Consider the following 26936-nt stretch of genomic DNA (forward strand, 5'->3'; position numbering starts at 1 on the left):
CATTTGTTTACTGCAAAATTTAACCTCTCTTGGTCTGTTTTGTCATCTACAAAGTGAGGAGCTTAAATTTAATGACTTCTTCCTTTTTATTTTTATTATAGACCTATTCCCTTATGTTTTAAGAGAGTCTTTGAATATATAACTCATTTTGCCTAGGTTGTAGATTCCCCCCCTCATTTTGTCTGTCCCTGGAATGGCTCCTTTAATGGTTTTGGTGGTATTTATGAGTTTTGGATTATTGATCCATTTTGGGCGAAAAAAAATCCTTAAATGAAATTTTAAAAAATGAATACATCTTTTCAGGGTGCTTATGTGTGGCATAATTTGTATCAGTAAGAAAGTAAATTACAATTATTTATCCCTCTATTTGTAGAGAAAACCATGCATGGGTGCAGGGAGTATGGAGGAGGAACGGCTGAAATGGAAAAGCCTTTGCCAGCTCTGTGTCCTGCTAAAGGATTAAGCCCCGCATAGAGAGTGTTTTTACCACAGAAATACAGTAGCGAGTCTCTGTGCATGGAGAGGGAGAGCTACTTGAACCTCAGGAAATGAGTGTCTGAGGGAAGTCAGAAGGACTGGGGTTTAGAGATTTGAGGATTAGGGAGAGATGTGGTAGGAGGTTGGAACCTGCAGAGGTAGGTGGCCAGTGGGAAATTCCTGATGCTGGGATGGGTAAAGGATTTGAAGGGTGAGGATAATATCTAATTTGAGTTTAGTTCAATTTCATTGTCCTTGTGCAGTGTAAAATCTCACCGTTGATGCAAATCTTCAGCAGTGTCAACAATCTGACAAAAGCCTTGTAGGACTGGTTTGGAGAAAGTAAAAGAGAAGAGAGTGAGATTGATATTTGGGTTTTGATGGGGCAGAGGAAAGGGAACACAGAGCAGCTGTGGTCGGAGAGATGCCATGAAGTCAGTTCAGGGGCAGGAACTTGGTGCCAGAAGGGACTATGAGAATGTAAATCCCTGGGAATTCACACACATTTTGTGGGAAGATTTGGACTTCCCAGAATACTCAGAGTGAGAGATTGGACCAAAGGATGAGAGGAACTTAAGGTACCTTTGGGTTATACTATCTTGGTTTATACTATACTGTACTGTACTGCACTATACTATACTATACTATACTATACTATACTATACCTTACCCAACTAGTGATAGGGTGAGGTGCAGCTGAAGTCCCAAAATAATGTGGTGGGGTTATTTAATTCTTTTTTCTGGTCTTAATCTTAGCATATCTTCTCTTGCCACAGAAACAGTATTTCCAAATAGAAATTATTTTACCATGGAATAAAAATTTTATTTATCTATGTATTTAACATTTATTGACATCCACCAAGTGCATGTTGCTTGAGGAGAGTCATAGATGAGGGGGAGAGAGATGTACGAAAACCAACCACAATACAAGGATGGAGGCAGCAAGGGGTAAATGGAGTGCAGCAACAGTGTTCTTTAATTCTGGTTGGGAACAACTATATAGAATCCAATGAATGAATGTGTGTTCTCCCTGAAGTTTCTAATTTTTTCTTGAATCATTTCTCTTTCCTGTGAAGAGACAAAATAAGAACATTCTGACAACGTATAAAACATATTAAAAAATCCTAAGACTATAAAAACACAAGAAATGTCACAGTATGTACAGTCCATCATTCACCCAGCCCAGTTTCTGTGCCTGGGACAACAGTTCTGAAGAACAACCTCCAAAGGCTAAAAAGGCAACACTGTATGGAGTGTAGTCCCTGGGTGGTCAGATATCTTTGCACCCTGTCTTTTCACTCTGTCATTTTACCAGCCATGTGATCTTGTGTAAGTTATTACTTAGCTTCTCTTCATGTTAGATTACCAGCCTGTAAAATGAGGACAGTAACAACTCATTGGATTGTTGAATTAAATAAGCTATTGCACATGAAATGCCTGGTACACTATAAAAACTTGATGCATTTTAGCTATTATTTTTATTATTCTGAAAGGAACGTTGGGAATTTTATATCCATGAGTTTAACCACATTCTTTTGAATTTATATTTTCTGCTCACATCACTTATTGTATTAATAAACTACCTACATTAAAAACCTATGTAATTAAATCTTACTTTCATTTGTCCAGAAGCTACCTCTTTCCAACTTTGACTAGAGGCACTTCACTGTCTAATACTTAAGGATTTAATGCACTAATCCATCTTCTTTATGTTAAATCTAATCAGTCTGCCGAAGAACGTTTTTCAGGCCCTTTCTAATTTTCTTAAGGTTCGAAGATAGTTATACATGCCATAGAATATTCTGTAAGTTCCATAGTTTTATATAAGGGGAGGTACTATTTTCTGTTTTGTTGGTGTTGACTTTACCAACAATTGTCAGTGTTTCGTGAACTTTTTTGGACAGCAGCAGCTCCTTAAGTCAGAACTTTGTGGTACAGTTAATATTTTCCAAAACGTGTTCTCTGAAATGCTATTCTGAGAGGGCTCAATGGGTGTGCCACAAAAAGGATTATAATTTGGGAAGCACTGAGTTAAATGACAGTTTGTTAGATCATTTTTAACATCCTCTGCATTTTAAATACAGTAGGTAGTGGTTTTTGAACTTGTTTCTCCAAAGCATCTTTTTTTGGGGAATTGTCTGGTAGGATCAGTGTTCTGGGAACACAGTTTGGGAGATGCTGATTGATAGTAAGTTATAGGTTCAACGGATAGCTTAAATCCATTATCCTACAGGAGTAATTTCCCCCTGAGGACATTACATTATTTATTATGTGGAAGCACTTTCATTGCTCTTCTAAACATTCAGAGACTCTTATGTTATCTTTTTGCTGAATATTCTTATCATCCTGGTAATTTGCCGGAAAGGTTTAATTATATCTGTGTACTTAAAGATATCATTCTGTATGTATTTTCTTTTCCAAATTGCTTTTAGAAGCATACTAAGTAGTGATAGGCTGAAATATGAAGTAGAAAGAATGTGAAATCATGCAGCCCTGGCTTGGAATCTTTGTTCAAGAATTCAGCAGCTTCTTGTCCTTGGACGATTTATTTAGCTTCTTTGACTCTTACTATTCTCATCTTTATCTAGAGACATGGCTTTTTATCCTTGTCCTTTGATTCCTTTCTCACATTACTCTTTTTGACTTGATCAAGCAAATACAAATCAGTTTATTCTTTTAAATTGAATTTGAAACTTGATTAAAACAAAAAAGTGTAGATTGGGACATGGTATATTCATACCCATCATGACCAGCAATAATAAGAAGTCACTGTCTATGGTTAACCCATTTCCCTATGCATATATACAGGCAGGAAAAATTGGGTAACTTTTAAGGACCTAGGGCCAAACCCTTGGGAGCAGGAAGCTACGGGGGAAGGTGTTATGTTCCTCTGTCCGTCCCTATGGGGGAGGCTCCCTAAAGTATTTGAACCAAGCAAGAAAGAAGAGTGAGTGGCAGCTTATAAAAAACGTTTGAGAGCATCATTTTCATGATTTCACCAAATGATACTATATTACTTAAAACTTAAAATCAATATCCTCATAGTATAAAATAGCATGATTAAATTTCAAGTATCTAATGTCTCAAATTTCTCCCCTCAATAGGCTTTTAGATATAAAAGTTCCAGTGTGTTTTTCCAAGTAAATACCTATTTCCCAGTCTTTCTCATTCAAGCCTACCCAAAGGAGGCAATGTCTTAAGGAGACATTGGAAATATGGAAATCATAAATATTACCATATAATTTCTGAATTCCATTGATATCATCCTGTGAAAGTTTGAAATTCTTGTAATCGCCTTCTCCATAAGTTGGATACATCACAGCATTAGGATCAGATGAATGATCCAGACCCAAGGAATGGCCAAGTTCATGAGTTGCAGTATACAGGAAATTAACTCCTGCAACAAAAGAGACATACAGTAACTGTAAAAAATAACTATATATATAATAAAATCAAAATAGATAATAATAAAAATAAAATAACTATAAAATACCTAACCGTTTAAATTCTCCATAGTTAGCTTATTTGTTTCCAGGCCTTCACAAGGGCGGAAGGTTTAGAAGAGGAATCAGAATAGTAGTTCTTTCCTCAATACATAAGGCAAGTGCTAACAGCCATGAAAGGGGAAATCAACAGTAACACAGTCATAGTAGGGGACTTAAACAACTCACTTTCACCAATGGACAGATCATCCAAAATGAAAATAAATAAGGAAACACAAGCTTTAAATGATACATTAAACAAGATGTACTTAATTGATATTTATAGGACATTCCATCCAAAAAAACCAGAATACACTTTCTTCTCAAGTGCTCCTGGAACATTCTCTAGGATAGATCATATCTTGGGTCACAAATCAAGCCTTGGTAAATTTAAGAAAATTGAAATCATATCAAGTATCTTTTCCAACCACAACATTATGAGACTAGATATCAATTACAGGAAAAAATCTGTAAAAAATACAAACACATGGAGGCTAAAAAATACACTACTAAATAACCAAGAGATCACTGAAGAAATAAAAGAGGAAATAAATAAAATACCTAGAAACATATGAAAATGAAAACACGATGACCCAAAACCTATGGGATGCAGCAAAAGCAGTTCTAAGAGGGAAGTTTATAGCAATACAATCCTACCTCAAGAAACAAGAAACATCTCAAATCAACAACCTAACCTTACACCTAAAGCAATTAGAGAAAGAAAGAACAAAAAAAACCTGAAAGTCAGCAGAAGGAAAGAAATCATAAAGATCAGATCAGAAATAAATGAAAAAGAAATGAAGGAAACAATAGCAAAGATCAATAAAAATAAAAGCTGGATTTTTCAGAGATAAACAAAATGGATAAACCATGAGCCAGACTCATCAAGACAAAAGGGAAGACTCAAATCAACAGAATTAGAAATGAAACAGGAGAAGTAACAACTGACAGTGCAGAAATACAAAAGATCATGAGAGATTACTACAAGCAACTATATGCCAATACAATGGACAACCTGGAAGAAATGGACAAATTCTTAGAAAAGCACAACCTTCCAAGACTGAACCAGGAAGAAATAGAAAATATAAACAGACCAATCACAAGCACTGATATTGAAATTATGATTAAAAACCTTCCAACAAACAAAAGCTCAGGACCAGATGGCTTCAAAGGCAAAGTCTATCAAACATTTAAAGAAGAGCTAACACCTATCCTTCTCAAACTCTTCCAAAATATAGCAGAGGCAGGAACACTCCTAAACTCATTCTAAGAGGCCACCATCACCCTGATACCAAAACCAGACAAAGATGTCACAAAAAAAGAAAACTACAAGCCAATATCACTGATGAACATAGATGCAAAAATCCTCAACAAAATACTAGCAAACAGAATCCAACAGCACATTAAAAGGATCATACACCATGATCGAGTGGGGTTTAGCCCAGGAATGCAAGGATTCTTCAATATACTCAAATCAGTCAGTGAGATACACCATATTAACAAACTGAAGAATAAAAACCATATGATCATCTCAATAGATGCAGAAAAAGCTTTTGACAAAATTCAACACCCATTTATGATAAAAACCCTCCAGAAAGTAGTCATAGAGGGAACTTGTGTCAACATAATAAAGGCCATATATGACAAACCCACAGCGAACATCGTTCTCAATGGTGAAAAACTGAACCCATTTACACTAAGATGAGGAAGAAGATAAGGTTGCCCACCCTCACCACTATTATTCAACATAGTTTTGGAAGTTTTAGCCACAGCAATCAGAGAAGAAAAAGAAATAAAAAGAATCCAAATCAGAAAAGAAGAAGTAAAGCTGTCACTGTTTGCAGATGACATAATACTATACATAGAGAATCCTAACGATGCTACCAGAAAACTACTAATGCTAATCAATGAATGTGGTAGAGTAGCAAGATACAAAATTAATGCACAGAAATCTCTTGCATTCCTATATGCTAATGACGAAAAATCTGAAAGAGAAATTGAGGAAACACTCCCATTTACCGCTGCAACAAAAAGAATAAAGTATCTAGGAATAAACCTACCTGAGGAGACAAAAGACCTGTATGCATAAAACTATAGGACTCTTATGAAAGAAATGAAAGAGGATACAAGCAGATGGAGGGATATACCATGTTCTTGGATTGGAAGAATCAACATTGTGAAAATGACTATACTACCAAAAGCAATCTACAGATTCAATGCAATCCCTATCAAATTACCAATGGCATTTTTCACAGAACTAGAACAAATAATTTCACATTTGTACAGAAGCACAAAAGACCCTGAATAGCCAAAGCAATATTGAGAAAGAAAAATGGAGCTGGAGAAATCAGGCTCCCTGACTTCAGACTACAGTACAAAGCTACAGTAATCAAGACAGTATGGTACTGACACAAAAACAGAAATATAGACCAATGGGACAGGATAGAAAGCCCAGAGATAAACCCATGCACCTATGGTCACCTTATCTTTGACAAAGGAGGTAAGAATATACAATGGAGAAAAGACAGCCTCTTCAATAAGTGGTGCTGGGAAAACTGGACAACTACATGTAAAAGAATGAAATTAGAACACTCCATAAAACCATACACAAAAATAAACTCCAAATGGATTAAAGACCTAAATGTAAGGCCAGAAACTATCAAACTCTTAGAGGAAAACATAGGCAGAACACTCTATGACATAAATCACAGCAAGATCCTTTTTGACCCACCTCCTAGAGAAATGGAAATAAAAACAAAAATAAACAAATGGGACCTAATGAAACTTAAAAGCTTTTGCACACACAGCAAAGGAAACCATAAACAAGACCAAAAGACAACCCTCAGAATGGGAGAAAATATTTGCAAATGAAGCAACTGACAAAAGATTAATCTCCAAAATATACAAGCAGCTCATGCAGTTCAATATCAAAAAATCAAACAAACCAGTCCAAAACTGGGCAGAAGACCTAAAAAGACATTTCTCTAAACAAGATATACAGATTGCCAACAAACACATGAAAGGATGTTCAACATCACTAATCATTAGAGAAATGCAAATCAAAACTACAATGAGGTATCACCTCACACCAGTCAGAATGGCCATCATCAAAATATCTAGAAGCAATAAATGCAGGGGGGGAGTGAGGAGAAAAGGGAACCCTCTTGCACTGTTGGTGGGAATGTAAATTGGTACAGCCACTATGGAGGTTCCTTAAACAACTAAAAATAGAACTAGCATACAACTCAGCAATCCCACTGCTGGGCATATACCCAGAGAGAGCCATAATTCAAAAAGAGCCATGTACCCAATATTCATTGCAGCACTATTTACAGTAGCCAGGAGGCAACCTAAGTGTCCATCGACAGATGAATAGGTAAAAAGATGTGGCACTTATATACAATGGAATATTACTCAGCCATAAAAAGAAACGAAATTGAGTTATTTGTAGCGAGGTGGATGGACCTACATTCTGTCATACAGAATGAAATAAGTCAGAAAGAGAAAAACAAGTACCGTATGCTAACACATATATATGGAATCTTAAAAAAAAAAAAAGCGTTCTGAAGAACCTCAGAGTAGGACAGGAATAAAGATGCAGACATAGAGAATGGACTTGAGGACATGGGGAGGGGCAAGGGTAAGCTGGGATGAAGTGAGAGAGTGGCATGGACATATATACCCTACCAAATGTAAAATAGAGAGCTATTGGAAAGCAGCCACACAGAACAGGGAGATCAGCTTGGTGCTTTTTAACCACCTAGAGGGGTGAGATAGGTAGGGTAGGAGGGAGACGCAAGAAGGAGGAGTTATGGTGTTATATGTATACATATAGCTGATTCACTTTGTTATGCAGCAGAAACTAGCACACCACTGTAAAGCAATTATACTCAATAAAGATGTTAAAAAAATGCAGATGTGGTACATTTATATGATGGAATACTACTCAGCCATAGAAAATAATGAAATAATGCCATTAGCAGCAACATGGATGGACCTGAGATATCATACTAAGTGAAATAAGAAAAAGACAAATGCCATCTGATATCACTTATATGTGGAATCTAAAATATGACACAAATGAACATATCTATGAAACAAAAACAGACTCACAGACATTGAGAGCAGACTCATGGTTGCCAAGTGGGGGTGTGGGAGGGAAGGATTGGGAGTTTGGGATTAGCAGATGCAAACCATTATATATAGAATGGATAAACAACAAGTTCCTACTGTAAAGCACAGGGAACTCTATTCAATATCCTGTGATAAACCATAATGGAAAAGTATATGAAAAAGAATATGTGTATAACTGAATGACTTTGCAGTACAGCAGAAATTAACACAACACTAAATCAACTATACTTCAATAAAGTTTTAAAAAAAAGAATAGTAGTGCTTTAATCTCATCACTTTTTTTTAATATAATGTATTTCTGCCTATTCGCTTCTTATGTAATCACTCAGATAGCAGTATTCAGTAGAGGAAAGCAAAGGCTTCTAAGTATTGTATAAAGACCTGGTTTTGAAACCCAGCTCTGCTACTTACTAGCTGGACAACTTTGGACAAATTAATGGTATTTCTGAGTCTCAGTTCCTCATCTGTTAAATGGAGATAGTAATTCCTACCTTGTCGATTTGTCATAATGAGTTTCCCAATATCTGGAAAATAATAATGGCTATTCAATAAATGATAGTGACTTTGAATAGCAGGAGAGAGAAAGTTGGCTTTGAGAAAGCACGACCATAAGGCAGGAACTCCAGGCGATGCTGGGATTTGCTTTTGATTTGTTAAAGTGTATTATGTATGTGCTCTCTCTCCCTCAGACTCATAGAAAGGCTTTGCAAATAAGGGGGAAGGTGTGAATGTGTTTGAGTGGCCAGAGTTCCAATTGTGGTGCATTAGATTGAAGGAAGCTGTCTTTAGCTTACCTTGAGTGGGAAGAAGGAAGAATGAAAAAGGTATGCAAGATGTGAAACGGAAGCAGTGTCATAATTTTACATAGGTTAGATTTTCATGGCAAGGCATCACTGTAGTGGTGAATTCCCATTGCCAAACACGAGTACTCATTTCACTTTCAGGGCCAGTAACCAGTAGCCACTTTTTAAAAAATGTACAGTGGAGAAAGGACAGCCTCTTCAATAAGTGGTGCTGGGAAAACTGGACAGGTACATGTAAAAGTATGAGATTAGGTCACTCCCTAACACCATACACAAAAATAAGCTCAAAATGGATTAAAGACCTAAATGTAAGGCCAGAAACTATCAAGCTCTTAGAGGAAAACAGGCAGAACACTCTATGACATAAATCACAGCAAGATCCTTTTTGACCCACCTCCTAGAGAAATGGAAATAAAAACAAAAATAAACAAATGGGACCTAATGAAACTTCAAAGCTTTTGCACAGCAAAGGAAACCATAAACAAGACCAAAAGACAACCCTCAGAATGGGAGAAAATATTTGCAAATGAAGCAACTGACAAAGGATTAATCTCCAAAATTTACAAGCAGCTCATGCAGCTCAATAACAAAAAAACAAACAACCCAAACCAAAAATGGGCAGAAGACCTAAATCGACATTTCTCCAAAGAAGATATACAGACTGCCAACAAACACATGAAAGAATGCTCAACATCATTAATCATTAGAGAAACGCAAATCGAAACTACAATGAGATATCATCTCACACCAGTCAGAATGGCCATCAACAAAAAATCTGGAAACAATAAATGCTGGAGAGGGTGTGGAAGAAAGGGAACACTCTTGCACTGCTGGTGGGAATGTGAATTAGTACAGCCACTATGGAGAACAGTATGGAGGTTCCTTAAAAAACTACAAATAGAACTACCATATGACCCAGCAATCCCACTACTGGGCATATACCCTGAGAAAACCATAATTCAAAAAGAGTCATGTACCAAAATGTTCATTGCAGCTCTATTTACAATAGCCTGGAGATGGAAACAACCTAAGTGTCCATCATCGGATGAATGGATAAAGAAGATGTAGCACGTATATACAATGGAATATTAGCCATAAAAAGAAACGAAATTGAGCTATTTGTAATGAGGTGGATGGACCTAGAGTCTGTCCTACAGAGTGAAGTAAGTCAGAAAGAGAAATACAAATACCGTATGCTAACACATATATATGGAATTTAAGAAAAAAAAATGTCATGAAGAACCTAGGGGTAAGACAGGGATAAAGACACAGACCTACTAGAGAATGGACTTGAGGATATGGGGAGGGAGAAGGGTAAACTGTGACAAAGTGAGAGAGTGGCATGGACATATATACACTCCCAAACGTAAAATAGCTAGCTAGTGGGAAGCAGCCCCATAGCACAGGGAGATCAGCCTGATGCTTTGTGACCACCTAGTGGGGTGGGATAGGGAGGGTGGGAAGGAGGGAGACGCAAGAAGGGAGAGATATGGGGACATATGTATATGTATAACTGATTCACTTTGTTATAAAGCAGAAACTAACACACCATTGTAAAGCAATTATACTCCAATAAAGATGTTAAAAAAAAAAAAAAAAGCATTGTCTCCAGTTAGGGTTATTTATCTAGAGCTTCTCTTCATTAGTTTTCTGTTTTGTCTATGATCTTCTACTTTGTAAAGTGATGAATATGATAGGCTGGGTTATGGTGTGGGTTCTTTCTGAAAAACAGTGAATAATATCAGAACTGTATATACTTCTCAAATATCATAGTCTCTGCTCCTCTTTCACCTTCAATTAAAAAACTTATTTTGGGGATATATATAGAAGGGCTATAATTTATTGAATTATTAATATATACCAAGCACTGTGCTAAGCACTGCATAAGCATTATCTCATTTAATTCCAACAGCAATCCTGTGAGGTAGGAATTATTTATAGTCCCATTTCATAGATAAGGAAACTGAGGCTCAGAGAAGTTAAATAACTTGCCCAAAGACACAAAGTGAGTAATTGGTAGAGGTAAAGCAAATTGAACCCAACATTTTTTGACTCTGTAGCCTGAGTATCTATCTTCTATATATGGAACATTATGAGCATATTAAATGCAATAATGCATTTAAAGCACAGAGGTGGCAGTTAGCAGGTGCTCAATAACTATTATTAATTGCTTTCAATTGTCAAATTAAAGATAGTTAAGTATAAAAAGTTCAGGATTTTAAAAAGGGTATGTAGTGGAAGAGATTTGGGATGCTGTACCTATACTGCTAGCATCAGTCCAGCGTTCATCCTCATCAAAGTGAGCATCTCCTCCCAGGCCTGGCCCAGGTGGAAAGGCATGAGCCAGTGTGTTTCCTGGCCCATCAAATGGGTCGGGGTCCCCGTGAGCTGAAAGAAAAAGTGGTAATTGCCTTTAGTGACTGAATTTATCTCCAGTCATTTCATCTTTTAGTTTATAGTACATGATTATTGAGGTTAGAAAGATTAGCCCCAAGCAGTCAGCTGCATACACAGGGTGGTTTGGGTGTTTATTTGTCACAGGGACTTTTTCTTTCACAGAACCACTGCTCATCCCTGATAACCACCACATGTTGAAAGCTTACTGATATGGACTTTAAATACATTCACATCCTACTTATGGTGGCATCTACATCAGTGTTATGCTACAACATCAGTGTTATGTTTGATCATTTTCCTTAGCTGGATGGTGGCAGAGTGCACAATGAGTTTGAGTACTGGATTCAGCAGATAACTGCATACCATTTAATATACGTTTTCTTAAAAACCCAGCTTTTTCTTTGTGGATGTAGTAGACAGTCCCTTGAAGAACTGTGCTCAAGGTGTCTTAAAATAGATTTTGATAGTGCTTTTATTTGTGATGCAGAGACATTTATTTTCAAATTGGTGTCAGGCCATATCCAGTTTATCCAGTTCTTGAAAAACATGGAGTGCCATGATCAGTGCTTTTCTGTAAGGTTTTCTTCAGTCTTGTTAATATTGTGGTTGAAGCTCAAATTTCAGCTAAATTCACAGCACCCAGGAAGTTTAACATTAAAGCAGGCCAAAAAGACCAACATTTTCCTCTAAATTTGCACCATGAAACACCAGCAATTAATAGCAGTTCATGTATATGGGTTATATCTCCTTAAGCCCTTTAATATGAAAGTTCTCTATTTTCTACTTTTTACTACATGAAGGGTGTTGGCAATAAGCCACAGGGACTGTTCACTTCTTGGAGACCACTTAAGGCCTTTGGAAGTTGTAACCTCTTCTTTTGGTTTAATGTTGATGTTAGTTAGATATATTTTAAACTGTCCCATAAATATATATGTATATCATGATTCATGTTGCAAAACAGAGGTTGGCAAACATTTTCTGTGAAGGACCAGCTTTGTGGGCTTGAAGACCTCTGTCGGAATTGCTAAAGTCTGCCATTGTAGCCCCAAAGCACTCATAGACAATAGGTAATTGAAGGACCATGGCTGTGTTCTAATAACTATTTACAGATTTGGCTCATGGGCCATAGTTTGCCATCTTCTGCTATAAAAAGTGGCTCGAAGTTAATGGACTAGAAAAAGTGTAAGAACATTGATCTTTAATGAGATGATCTATCTATCTATCTATCATCTATCATCTATCTATATCTCTTTAAAGATTTTTAAATCCCAGAAAGAGGAGGGCACTGATATAAATAACAAGCAAAATAGCACACAGGATCAGCCTGCAGGAATCTTCCTTACCTCCTCTTGCAAAGCCAATCATGATATCAGCAATTCCCCAGCTAACTCTCTTGAAGCTCAGTGGGATCTCTTTGCTCCACACGTTGAAGGCCTTTGCCACTAATTGATTCACTATGACATGTGGTAAGTCTCGAGTATATGACACGATCCTGGTAGAAAACAAGAAAACAATGTTTGACCTTTTAGGAAATAGGCTTTACTGTTTTTGCTAAAATGAGCCAAAGCAAAACTAACCTGTAGGTGACCACTTTGGAAGTCCATTTTGGGCGATCTGGGAATAGGGAATATTCTGCAACATCTGGCACTCCACATCTGGGCTTCCGCATGATTTCTATAATGTGGGAGCTTAATGTTCCAGTTATAGGCAGGCGAAAAAATTTTTGCATCTGCTTGAGTTTGACTTCTAAACTATTGGGGTCCCTTATTTTTGAATCAGATGGATAAAATCTTTTCAGATAGTCCTATTGGAAAGAGAGTAATTGATCTATAATTCTTGTTTATTGTCTTCTTTTAGCTCAGAAGTCTGCACATCTTTGCTTCTGACTCCTGTGGACCCAAATAGTAGTGTGAAGGCAGAATACTTACATAGTAAACAAGTAAAACAAGAGTGCATTAATGAAAAGAAAACTTAATATTGATGATGAAGCACTGCCATTTCATTTCATGAGCAAAAGAGTCCCTCCATTTTTCTTTTATCCCATTAAACGTTTTGAAGAGAAACACACTGTATACTTTATAAAACATAGACTTGTTTGTAATAGCCAATCAGGAAGAGTGCCCAGTGTGCCCTCAAGGGGCACAGCTGAGACCTCCCCTTGGCATCAGAGACCCTATGGGGAGATCCAAAGTCACCCAGCTCTTTCTAAAATTCTCTGGAGATCAGATCCCAGCTGAGGTTAAAGGTCTTAATATTTTAGTCCTGGGAAAGGTTATTATGACATTATTTTGTTTTATATACGTATTCTCCAGGTGAAGAAATCAGAACTCTTAGTAACTAAATGATTTGCCCTGGGGTCACATGTTAAGTTAGTAGCAGAACTGGCTCTGAGTTTCTTGACTGCCAGGCCAGTGCTCTTTCCATGGCTAACTCCTTAATAAAACCCTCTTTGTGAGACTGCAGGATAAAGCAGGTCTCTCAGGTGTATTCCATGGGCAATTGGGTCCCTGGGAATTTCTTAAAGGACACTAGTGAATGGGTATGAGGATGGCAGTCCAGCAGCCTAAATAGGAAAAAATAGAAAGTGAATGAAATAATAACAGCAGCAAAGGACTTTTATTAAGCACTTAGTAGTGCCAGGGACTATAACAGGAGCTTTACATTACTTATCTCATTTAAACCTCATAACCACCCTGTGAAGTAAGGTATGGCATTATTTTCCTATTTCACATTTGAAGAATCATGGCTCAGGAGAGTGAAATAAGTTGCACGAGGTCACCCCATGAGTAACCAAAGGAGCTGGTATTTGAACTTGTGTTCTGATTCCAAAGCCCATTTCATCAGAAAAATGTATAGTGTTATATAATGTGTGATAATATCTTTGAAATGATTTAAACATTGGCTCACTCATTTGCAATCTAATTTGGAGTAGGTGGTAATGTTTACTTGTCTGAGAACCGCTTAGGAGTATGCACTTTATATAAGTAAACTTAGCAATATTGTGCTGTCTTCCTGTTACCAACGACTGTATTTCATTCAATACAACAAACACTTATTGTTCACCCATGACAATTAGCAATTAATCCCTGATTTGAAAACAAATACCTCATTTTTTTCCCTTCCAGAGCTACAGGCTTTACAAAGACACCCTTTGTAAGAAATCTCTCTGCATCCTTAAGATGAATTTTCCTGCCTTCCTTTAAACCTAGAGAACCTCCCTCTGGTTTATTGGCAACGTGCACCATGGGTAAAGGGACTCAATACTCTTGCAAGTGTACTCCTTCTGTAGAGTCCATTAGGTGGACCCATATGAAATTGCTCCTTTGGAGAAAAAAAAACCTGTCAAATATCACTGATTTCATATGGTTCAGTCCAATGTATTAGATGGACTTTTAAAAAGTCAAAGTTAGTGTGAAATAAAACACAACTTTTCTTATGCTTAAGGCTTAAATTTATAAACAATACTTAGGAGTAGATGTCCCATTATTTTACCAGGTAATAATTACTTACACTTATTAGACTACTTATTAAGTAGTATATTGGAAAGAACATGATTTTTGAACCAGAACTTGTCCTTGATTCTTATCTCTACAGTTAGTAAGTATGTGAATTAACCTTACTTTCGTTTCTTCTTTTTCCCAGGATAGAGCTAAGGATTCAATGACACAATATATATGAAGTACTTTATAATCTGCAATTGTTACATACATGATAATTGGTATTGTTACCACTTCCTTTATGCTCTAGAATAATCCTGTGAGGTATAAAACACAGTATTATTGTCTCTATTAGATATATGAGAAAACAAAGTCAGAAGTTCATGCCTTGCCCATCATCATTGGCTTGTCAGTGGGAGGACTGCAACTTATACCCTCATTTTTTCTTTTCAAGTCTCTCCATCACAAGCAGTCCTCATCTTAAGAGGCAACACTTTGCTCATTATGAGAAAAATCTCAAGTTACAATAAATAATAGTAGCAATAAGGACTTCAATTTGTTGAATATGTCTCAGGTACTCTGTAAAGAGCTTCACAACACCCCCATTTGGTTGATATCATTATATTATCCAACTTCCAAATTAGAAAACTGAAGCTCAGAGAAGTTTAATAACATTCCTGTGTTCATCTACACAGTTGAGTGGAGGAGATGGAACTTGAATCCACTTTGGGAAGGCTCCAAAGCTTGCTCTTAACAGCTACTTGATTAAAACATATATTACCTATATAATCAGAAAAATTATTAAAATTGAAAAACATACTTCCTAATGCTGATGGTGAGCCTGTGGAGGCCCAGGTGAGTGGGCCAGTGACATACCTGAGCCTGTTCCCACGGCAGCTCACTCATGCCTCCTGCCTTCTGGGGAAGCTGCAGGGCCAGGGTGCCAGGCAGCACACTCACAGCGTACAGCACGGTCAGCACGGCCAGCTGCATAGCTGCTGTCCAGAGATGATTGCTCTCGGACTTACGGTTGGTTTGGTGTTTTCTGCCAGAGGCTGGAGAAATTTATATAGCTTCTCAGACTTGAATGTGGAAATAGGTGACGCATTTGAGTGTTTTCTTTCTTTTTAGTGTCTACAGAACTTTGAAAGTATTATCTTTTATTAATGACAATGAGGAAGTATTATGTTTTTATTGGCAGGAAGCACACAATGTGTTTGTTTTTCAAAGGATTTTTCTCCCACCTGTCTTCTGTATAAATTTGACCCATGAAATTTTAAATTTAACACACTTTATTTGCCAGAATCAAATTGCTACTTAGACATGTCTTCTCAGTTTAAAAATTTGGGGAGCATTATTCAGGACATATTTTATCTTAACATAATTTTTAAAAAATTTGAAATGCATGGAAAAGTACGTAAAAGATACAAATACTCAAATCACTATTAAGCAAACATTTTGTAACAGTCTCCAAAGTCATAGAGGGGAATGATGGGAGGAGTGGCAAGTGGAAATGCTCTGCTGTGATTGGGTCGGTGGCCATCGTAAAGCCTGTGCTCCACTCCCTCACCTTCCAGGTACATTAGTGGAGCCCTGAGAATTCCCTCTTCAAGTCTCCCTTTAATCAGATTATTTCTTTTCTTAGTGGTCAACATCACTTGAATTCCTCTTGAATTACATGAAAAAATATTAAACAAAAAAAAACTTCAGGCATGGGCTTGCCTGTTCATCTACCATACTTACCATGCTTCACATTCTGTAGTTGCAGGTTTCTCCAAAGCTGGCCTTCAACTTGGAAATCACTTTCTCCACTCTTTCTCTTCCAATCACCCTGACACTGGCTGCTGACCAGCCACCACTTGGGCTAGTTTGGTCCTCAGCACACATAATGGTTATGCTACATATAGCAATTAAAGACCCATGACCTAGAGATTCTAGTCCATTTACTTCAATTTTCCTGAAGATGAAACTGAAGCCAAGACAACAGGTTCACTTATTTCTCCAAGGCTCACACAGCCAGTTAATAGTAGTCCTGACTCCCAGTCCAGTGCTTTTTGTGTCATATCACACTACCTATTCATTTTGTCATTATATAGAATACACATTTCTTGAGAGAGCACGTGGCTTTTTTACTATAATAAGTCATGGGAAACTCCCCAAATATGCTGGAGCTGAAAAATATAATAGAGGTCTTTGGCCTCCTTAGGTAGGTTTATTCCAGGTATTTTATTCTTTTTGTTGCAGCAGTAAATGGAAGTGTTTCCTTAATTTCTCTTTCAGATTTTTCATAATTAGTGTATAGGAATGCAAGAGATTTCTGTGCATTAACTTTGTATCCTGCTACTTTACCAAATTCATTGATTAGCTCTAGTAGTTTTCTGGTAGCATCTTTAGGATTCTCTATGTATAGTATTATGTCATCTGCAAACAGTGACAGTTTCACTTCTTTTCCGATTTGGATTCCTTTTATTTCTTTTTATTCTCTGATTGCTGTGGCTAAAACTTCCAAAACTATGTTGAATAAGTGGTGAGAGTGGGCAGCCTTGTCTTGTTCCTGATCTTAGTGGAGATGGTTTGAGTTTTTCACCATTGAGAACGATGTTGGCTGTGGGTTTGTCTTATATGTCCTTTATTATGTTGACGTAAGTTCCCTCTATGCCTACTTTCTGGAGAGTTTTTGTCATAAATCGGTGTTGAATTTTGCCAAAAGCTTTTCCTGCATCTATTGAGATGATCATATGGTTTTTCTCCTTCAATTTGTTAATATGGTTTATCACATTAATTTATTTGCATATAGTGAAGAATCCTTGCATTCCTGGGATAAAATCCACTCGATCATGGTGTATGATCCTTTTAATGTGCTGTTGGATTCTGTTTACTAGTATTTTGTTGAGGATTTTTGCATCTATGTTCATCAGTGATATTGACCTGTAGTTTTCTTTTTTTGTGACATCTTTGTCTGGTTTTGGTATCAGGGTGCTGGTGGCCTCTTAGAGTGTGTTTGGGAGTGTTCCTCCCTCTGCTATATTTTGGAAGAGTTTGAGAAGGATAGGTGTTAGCTCTTCTTTAAATGTTTGATAGAATTTCCCTGTGAAACCGTCTGGTCCTGGGCTTTTGTTTGTTGGAAGGTTTTTAATCATAATTTCAATATCAGTGCTTGTGATTGGTCTGTTTATATTTTCTATTTCTTCCTGGTTCAGTCTTGGAAGGTTGTGCTTTTCTAAGAATTTGTCCATTTCTTCCAGGTTGTCCATTGTATTGGCATATAGTTGCTTGTAGTAATCTCTCATGATCCTTTGTATTTCTGCAGTGTCAGTTGTTACTTCTCCTCTTCATTTCTAATTCTGTTGATTTGAGTCTTTTCCCTTTTTTTCTTGATGAGTCTGGCTAATGGTTTATCAATTTTGCTTATTTTCTCAAAGACTATCTTTTAGTTTTATTGATCTTTGCTATTGTTTCCTTCATTTCTTTTTCATTTATTTCTGATCTGATTTTTATGATTTCTTTCCTTCTGCTAACTTTGGGGATTTTTTCTTCTTTTATCTCTAATAGCTTTAGGTGTAAGGTTAGGTTTTTTATTTCAGATTTTTCTTATTTCTTGAGTTAGGATTTTCTTGCTATAAACCTCCCTCCTAGAACTGCTTTTGCTGCATCCCATAGGTTTTGGGTCATCGTGTTTTCATTGTCATATGTTTCTAAGTATTTTTTGATTTCCTCTTTGATTTCTTCAGTGATCTCTTGGTTATTTAGTAGCATATTGTTTAGCCTCTATGTTTTTTGTGTTTTTTACAATTTATTTTCCTGTAACTGATATCTAGTCTCATAGCGTTGTGGTCGGAAAAGATACTTGATATGATTTCAATTTTCTTAAATTTACCAAGGCTTGATTTGTGACCCAAGATATGATCTATCCTGGAGAATGTTCCATGAGCACTTGAGAAGAAAGTGTATTCTGTTGGTTTTGGATGGGATGTCTTATAAATATCAATTAAGTCTATCTTGTTTAATGTGTCATTTAAAGCTTGTGTTTCCTTATTTATTTTCATTTTTGTTGATCTGTCCATTGGTGAAAGTGGGGTGTTAAAGTCCCCTACTATGATTGTGTTACTGTTGATTTCCCCTTTTATGGCTGTTAGCAATTGCCTTATGTATTGAGGTGCTCCTATGTTGGGTGCATAAATATTTACAATTGTTATATATTCTTCTTGGATTGATCCCTTGATCATTATGTAGTGTCCTTCTTTGTCTCTTGTAATAGTCTTTATTTTAAAGTCTTTTTTGTCTGATATGAGAATTGCTACTCCAGCTTTCTTTTGATCTCAATTTGCATGGAATATCTTTTTCCATCCTCTCACTTTCAGTCTGTATGTGTCACTAGGTCTCAAGTGGGTCTCTTGTAGACAGCATATATATGGATCTTGTTTTTGTATCCATTCAGCAAGCCTCTGTCTTTTGGTTGGAGCATTTAATCTATTTACATTTAAGGTAATTATTGATATGTGTGTTCCTATTACCATTTTCGTAACTGTTTTGGGTTTGTTTTTGTAGGTCTTTTCCTTCTCTTGTATTTCCTGCCTAGAGAAGTTCCTTTTGCACTTGTTGTAAAGCTGGTTTAGTGGTGCTGAATTCTCTTAGCTTTTACTTGTTTGTAAAGATTTTAATTTCTCTGTCGAATCTGAATGAGATCCTTGCTGGGTAGACTAATCTTCGTTGTAGGTTTTTCCCTTTCATCACTTTAAATATGTCCTGCCAGTCCCTTCTGGCTTGCAGAGTTTCTGCTGAAAGATCAGCTGTTAACCTTATGGGGATTCCCTTGTGTGTTATTTGCTGCTTTTCCCTTGCTGCTTTTAATTTTTTTCTTTGTATTTAATTTTTGATAGTTTGATTAATATGTGTCTTGGTGTGTTTCTCCTTGGATTTATGTTGTATGGGACTCTCTGCACTTCCTGAACTTGACTATTTCCTTTCTCATATTAGGGAAGTTTTCAACTGTAATCTCTTCAAATATTTTCTCAGACTCTTTCTTTTTCTCTTCCTCTGGGGACTCCTATAATTAGAATGTTGGCGTGTTTAATGTTGTCTCAGAGGTCTCTGAGACTGTCCTCTATTCTTTTCATTCTTTTTTTCTTTATTCTGGTCTGTGGTAGTTATTTCCAGTATTTTATCTTCCAAGTCACTTGTCTGTTCTTCTGCCTCAGTTATTCTGCTATTGATTCCTTCTAGAGAATTTTTAATTTCACTTATTGTGTTGTTTATCATAGTTTGTTTGCTCTTTAGTTCTTCTAGGTCCTTGTTAAACATTTCTTGTATTTTTCCATTCTATTTCCAAGGTTTTGTATCATCTTTACTATCATTACTCTGAATTCATTTTCAGGTAGATTGCCTAGTTCCTCTTCATTTGTTTGGTCTGGTGTGTTTTTACCTTGCTCCTTCATCTGCTGTGTATTTCTGTCTTCTCATTTTGCTTAACTTACTGTGTTTGGGGTTTCCTTGTCACAGGCTTCAGGTTCATAGTTCCCATTGTTTTTGGTGTCTGCCCCCAGTGGCTAAGTTTGGTTCAGTGCGTTGTGTAGGCTTCCTGGTGGAGGGGACTAGCGCCTGTGTTCTGGGGGATGAGGCTGGAACTTGTCTTTCTGGTAGGCAGGACCAAGTCTGGTGGTGTCTTTTGGGGTGTCTGTGCACTTGTTATGATTTTAGGCGGCCTCTCTGCTAATTGGTGGGGTTGTGTTCCTGTCTTGTTAGTTGTTTGTCATGGGGTGTCCAGCACTGGAGCTTTCTGGTTGGAGTGGAGCTGGGTCTTAGCATTGAGACATATATCTCTGAGAGAGGTGTTACTGATTGATATTATGTGGGGCCAGGAGGTGTCTGGTGATCCAATGTCCTGAACTCTGCTCTTCTAACTCTGAGGCTCAGGCTTGACACCCGGCTGGAGCACCAAGTCCCTGTCAGCCACACAGTTCAGAAGAAAAGGGAGAATAAAAATAAAGAAAGAAAATAAAGTTATTAAGGTAAAAAATTTAAAAATACTATTAAAATTAAAAAATAATAAAAAAAATAAAAAGAAGACAGCAACCAAACCAGTAAACAAATCTACCAATGATAATAAGTTCTAAATACTAAACTAAGATAAACATAAAACCGGAAACAAATCAGTTGCAGTCAGCAAACCCCAAGTCTACATTTTCTCCCAAAGTCCACTGCCTCAATTTGGGGATGATTCATTGTCTACTGAGGTATTCCACAGATGCAGGATACATCAAGTTGCTTGTGGAAATATAATCTGCTTCTCCTGAGGCTACACGGAGAAATTTCCCTTTCTCTTCTCTGTTTGCACAGCTCCTGGGGTTCAGCTTTGGATTTGGCCCCGCCTCTGTGTGTAGGTCACCTGAGGGTGTCTGTTCCCCGCCCAGAGAGGGTGAGGTTAAAGTAGCAGCTGATTCGGGGGCTCTGGCTCACTCAGGTCAGGTGGAGGGAGGGGTACCGAATGCGGGGTGAGCCTGCGGCGGCAGAGGCCTGCATGAAGTTGCAACAGCCTGAGGCATGCTGTGTGTTCTCCCGGGCAAGTGGTGCCTGGATCACGGGACCCTGGCAGTGGCGGGCTGCACAGGCTCACGGGAGGGGAGGTGTGGATAGTGACCTGTGCTCGCACACAGGCTTCTTGGTGGCTGCAGCAGCAGCGTTAGCATTTTTTGCCAGTCTCTGGTGTCCACGCTGATAGCCATGGCTCGCGCCTGCCTCTGAAACTCATTTAGGCGGTGCTCTGAATCTCCTCTCTTCGCGCACCCTGAAACAATGGTCTCTTGCCTCTTAGGCAGGTCCAGAATTTTTCCCGGACTCCCTCTCGGCTAGCTGTGGCGCACTAGTCCCCTTCAGGCTGTGTTCATGCAGCCAACCCCAGTCCTCTCCCTGGGATCTGACCTCCGAAGCCAGAGCCTCAGCTCCCAGCCCCCACCCACCCTGGCAGGTGAGCAGACAAGCCTCTCGGGCTGGTGAGTGCTGGTCGGCACTGACCCTCTGTGCGGGAATCCCTCTGCTTTGTCCTCTGCACCCCTATTGCTGCGCTCTCCTCTGTGGCTCCGAAGCTTCCCCCCACTCTGCCCACCCCCCATCTCCACCAGTGAAGGGCCTTCCTAGTGTGTGGAAACTTTTCCTCCTTCACATCTCCATCCCAGAAGTGCAGGTCCCATCCCTATTCTTTTGTCTCTATTTTTGCTTTTTTCTTTTGCCCTACCCAGGTACATGGGTAGTTTCTTGCCTTTTGGGAAGTCTGAGGTCTTCTGCCAGCGTTCAGTAGGTGTTCTGTAGGAGTTGTTTCACATGTAGATGTATTTTTGATGCGTTTGTGGGAAGGAAGGTGATCTCCACGTCTTAAGCCTCTGCCTTCTTGAAGGTCCTTCCGAGGCTATACTATTTTAAATTCCCACCAGCAATGTATGAGGATTTCTATTTCTACATGTTCTTATCAACATTTGTTATGCTGTGTTAAATTTTTTAAAATTATAACCATCCTAGTAGGTGTGAAGTAGTATCTCATTATGGTTTTAATTTGTATTTCTAGTGAGTAGTGACTCATGTTGAGCATCTTTTCATGTGCTTGTTATCCATTTGTAAATCTTTGGATAAATGTCTATTCAAGTCTTCTACCCATTTTAAGAAATTGGGTTGTTTGTCATTTTGCTGTTGAGTTGTAAGAATTCCTTATATATTCTTGTTGCTAAGCCCTTATCAGATATATGATTTGCAAGTATTTTCTCCCTTTCTGTAGGTCGTCTTTTCACTCTTTTGATAATGTACTTTGATGTACAAAGTTCCTAGTTTTGATGAAGTCCAATTTATCTATTTTTTCTTTGGTTGTTCATGCTTTCGGTGTTGTATCTAAGAATCTACCATGAAGTCCAAAGTCATGATTATTTATGCCTATGTTTTCTTCTAAGAGTTTTATGGTTTTAGCTCTTATATTTAGGTCACTGAACTTCATGCTTTATTTTTGATAGTTTTCCTTTTTATACCTTTAATTTTCCCCTGCTGTACTGTGATTTTCTGCTTTGGTGTTCTGATCACACTGACTGAACTTGTTTTCATGTTAAAGGAGTCAGTTTCCTTTTGTGTCATAGTGACAAAGTACTTAACCTCTCTGTGCTTCAGATTCCTTATCTAAAAATGGAGATAGTACCTTTTTCTTTGGATTGTGTTGGCAATTAAATGAGAGGATTAAGTGTATAAAAGACATAGCAGTATTTATGGAGCATGGTGTGGTAAGAGTTCTATAAATGCTAGCTAGTATTGTTGTCATTGTCGTTATAGGTTAGGGGTTTTATATATTATAATGCCCTTTTTCTTTCACCTCTATAAACATAGCATGGTGATCAGATTAAGTATAAAAGAAAAACAGGAGGTTTAAATAGTTTTGTTCTAGAAGTTTTACTGATGCTGATAATGCCAATGTCTTCTGAGACACAAGGAAGTAACTACTTTAAATATTACAATGTGGTGTATTACAGTAACCAAAGAAATCTTATCATAGATGTTACTTACTTTTTAAACAAGAAAAGCATTTGTGGTATTTATCAATAAAATTTTTGGGTGGAGAATATGAGCAAAAAACCAGAAAGGCACAAAGAAGAAAAAGGCACAAAGATTGAAATAGAGTAAGTCAGATGTTAGGACTAGTGACACAAATTTAATTTTTAAATGCATGGAAACAGTTCACATTCAGGAGAAGATGGGTTTATACAGAGGAAAGGAAGGCAGTGAAATACCTTAATGGATGCAGCTGATGATACATACAGCCCTCCCATTCCATCTGGGTGAGAGGCGACCGAACAAAGTGACATTTAAGCCTGTTCTGAGTGGAGTGTGAGCTGCTGCAACAATGTTGCCTCTCATTGCAGCGCCCCCCTCAACCTGCAGCCCCATGCATCAGCTGATGGAAAGCTCTAGAATTGGGAAACAGGAGGAAGAAGTAGCACACAGAGGGAAGGGAAGTGAGAAGAAAGTGAAAGACAGGATGAGCTGAGTGACCACAGTCTCTGCTTAGGTTCCATTCTTCTTGAAGATTCCTTCCTCTACCACCAAAGGGAGAAAGTGAAAACAAAACCATTTACTCTTCCTTTCTGTCTATCCCTTTCTTTCCTCTCAAACCATAACCTGCGATGATCTAGACTGTGCGTAACCAAGCCCACCTCCCTTGCTTGCAAGAGGAAGGGCAGGGAAACTTCTGAATGGAGCTAGACATTTTTTCCATCAGTGCCAATTTTTACAAGTTATACCTCAGGAAGGAAGGGAAGCGATTGTCCTTGTCTCAGCCCAACCCTGAAGTAGGATATAACGTTGTGTGCTTGACCTCCTCCAGATGGACTTGCAAGCAGCAGTTTTGTGTAACAGATTTGACTGAAGAGTAAGGGGTAAGGGAAGGAGAAAGTAATTCTCCTTACCCAGCACGGTACCATAGATAATTTAAAATTTAGTGATAAGCTTCCCTGTTCTAAAAAAAAAAACTGTCACTATCTAGATCTGCCTCCTGCCCTGCTGCTGGGCTTTTTCTATTTCTACTGGTTTCCAACCCTAAACTTTTGCTTTATTATTGTTTTTAATTGGGGACCCATTAGTAATCCTTATCATGCAAGCACTCCCTTTCTATTACCAAACAGCTCATCAAGGTATTTTTCTCAACAAAGGCAGTTATTTTTCTAGGGGGACTCTATGCCTACTGGTAAAACAAAAACTTAGCTCCTCAGCTACATCAGATTACATGACCTACACTTTGTAGAAGTAATTCATATTCATGTCTATATTGCTTTTTGTGGTTTTAAAAAAAGAGGGAGAAGCTAATAATTTACTTCAAATTGTATCTATAACTGCCACGGCAATCAATCACTCTGGGAATATTTACTCTACTCTGTCCCCTCTTCTCCCATATTTTGATTGACATTGAAAACAACTGGATTGTTTTAGAGACAAAACAGTTATTGGGACTTTTTATTGTGTGTGTGTGTTTTCTAAGGGCATAAGATTTTCTTTAATGTATCAAAGAGGAACACAGATTTTAGAAGGTAACAAGTATCATTTAAAATCATTAAAAGAATCAAGAACAAAAAGAAGTCACAGAATCCAAATAGTTATCAAGGAATAGAACACAAAATAAAGGTCAAGGAATAGAACATGTATAAGTAAGGAAAATTATATATTATAGCCTAGTTATATATCATTTCTATTATAATATATAACTAAGTGACAAATGATAACAAAGCTTGCAAAATTCAAAGGTCTCTATTATAGAAAGAAAACTATAAAGCTAGATTAAAGTAAGAACTAAGACATAAGACTACTAAGAACCTATAACTAATTATAATGAAGAGTAATTTAGAAGATTTCCCATGAAAAAATAGAGGCAAAATGAAAATTTTGATAAACATAAATACAGTACTATATTTTAAACCCTTATATCTAATCCTCCTTCCCTGCCTGACTCTCTCACATACACAACTAACAAATGCTGGAAACAGTGCAGCCAAACAGGAACCTCATTCACAACTGGTGACATGAAAGCAGTGAAAACCCCTTTTAATAAATGTGTGCAGTGGAAAAGAACCCCAAATTACTTATGTCTAAAGGAAGCTCTCACAAAGTTATACTACTCAGAGAAACTAAAGACTTCTTAAATCAAAACACTTTTTAAAGCAACATTAGTAGCAAAATTGGTCATTTCTACATCCTGGAAACAAAGGATAATGCTATCTATTTTTTTAAAAAAATTGAAGTATACTTGATTTACAATATTAAATCAAGTTAGTGTTAGTTTCAGGTGTACAGCATAATAATTCAGTATTTTTGCCGATTATGCTCCATTGTAGGTTATTACAAGATAATGGCTATAATTCCCTGTGCTATATAGTATATCTTTGTTGCTTATCTATTTTATATACAGTAGTTTGTATCTGGTAATCCCATACTCCTAATTTGTCCCTCCTCCCTTCCCTTTCCTCTTTGGTAACCACAAGTTTGTTTTTTATATCTATGAATATGTTTCAGTTTTGTGTATACATTCATTTGTATTATTTTTTAGATTCCACATATAAGAGATAACATACAGTATTTGTCTTTGTCTGACTTATTTCACTGAGCATAATATTCTCTAGGTCCATCCAAGTTGCTGCAAATGGCAGTATTTAATTCTTTTTTTATGGCTGAGTAATATTCCATTATATATAAAGTAATATTCCATGTGTATATACCACGTCTTCTTAATCCAGTCATCTGTTGATGGGCTCTTGGGTTGCTTCCATGTCTTGGCTATCATAAATAGCGCTGCTGTGAACATTGGGGTGCAAGTATATTTTCGAATTAGTGTTTTCATTTTTTTTCCAGATATCTAACCAAGAGTATTTCTACTTTTAGTTTTTTGAGGAACCTCCATACTGTTTACCATAGTGACTGCATCACTTTACATTCCCACCAACAGTGTATAAGGATTCCCTTTTCTCCACATCCTTCCAACATTTGTTATTTGTAGACTTTTTGATGATAGCCATTGTGACAGGTGTGAGGTGATACCTCATTGTGGTTTTGATTTACATTTCTCTGATAATTAGTGATGTTAAGCATCTTTTCATATGCCTGTTGGCCATCTGTATGTCTCCTTTGGAGAAGTGTCTATTCAGGTCTTCTACCCATTGTTTGACATGGTTGTTTGTTCTTTTGATGTTGAGTTGTAAGAGCTGTTTCAATGTTTTGGATATTAACCCCTTATCAGTCATATTATTTGCAAATATTTTCTCCCATTCCGTAGGTTGTCTTTTCATTTTGTCGATGGTTTCCTTTGCTGTGCAAAAACTTCTAAGTTTAATTAGGTCCTATTTGTTTATTTTTGCTTTTGTTTCCTTTGCTTTAGGAGACAGATCCAGGAACATATTTCTACAATTTATATCAAAGAGTGTTCCATCTATGTTTTCAACCAGGAGTTTTAGGGATTCAGGTCTTACATTTAGGGCTTTAATCCATTTTGAGTTTATTTTTGTATATGGTGTTAGAGAATGTTCTAATTTCATTCTTTTACATGTTGCTGTCCAGTTTCCCCAGCACCACTTATTGAAGAGACTCTCTTTTCTCCATTGTATATTATTACCCCCTTTGTCACAGATTAATGGACCATTAGTATGTGGGTTTATTTCTGGGCCTTCTATTCTGCTCCATTGATCTATGTGTCT

At 37.3% G+C, this 26936-nt stretch overlaps 1 protein-coding gene across 4 annotated transcripts in view; it reads right to left on the minus strand.

Moving 5' to 3' along the window:
• Positions 1-1298: 1298 nt before the first annotated feature.
• Positions 1299-26936, minus strand: part of MMP7 (matrix metallopeptidase 7) — a 37344-nt gene continuing 11706 nt past the window's right edge. For 2 of the 4 annotated variants that reach the window (XM_067750835.1, XM_067750836.1), the window contains 5 exons: positions 12871-13097; positions 12637-12785; positions 11156-11284; positions 3713-3874; positions 1299-1545 (listed from right to left, as the gene is read on the minus strand). In XM_067750835.1, the coding sequence (XP_067606936.1) occupies positions 1517-1545; positions 3713-3874; positions 11156-11284; positions 12637-12785; positions 12871-13097 (696 nt within the window). In that variant the 3' untranslated portion in view covers positions 1299-1516. Of the gene's footprint in view, positions 1546-3712; positions 3875-11155; positions 11285-12636; positions 12786-12870; positions 13098-15606; positions 15724-16473; positions 17177-26936 lie in introns of those variants that run through there. The other 2 variants (XM_067750837.1, XM_067750834.1) reach the window with 2 other exon arrangements.

The sequence above is a fragment of the Pseudorca crassidens genome, chromosome 9 (assembly GCF_039906515.1).
Source record: "Pseudorca crassidens isolate mPseCra1 chromosome 9, mPseCra1.hap1, whole genome shotgun sequence".
Taxonomy (NCBI): domain Eukaryota; kingdom Metazoa; phylum Chordata; class Mammalia; order Artiodactyla; family Delphinidae; genus Pseudorca; species Pseudorca crassidens.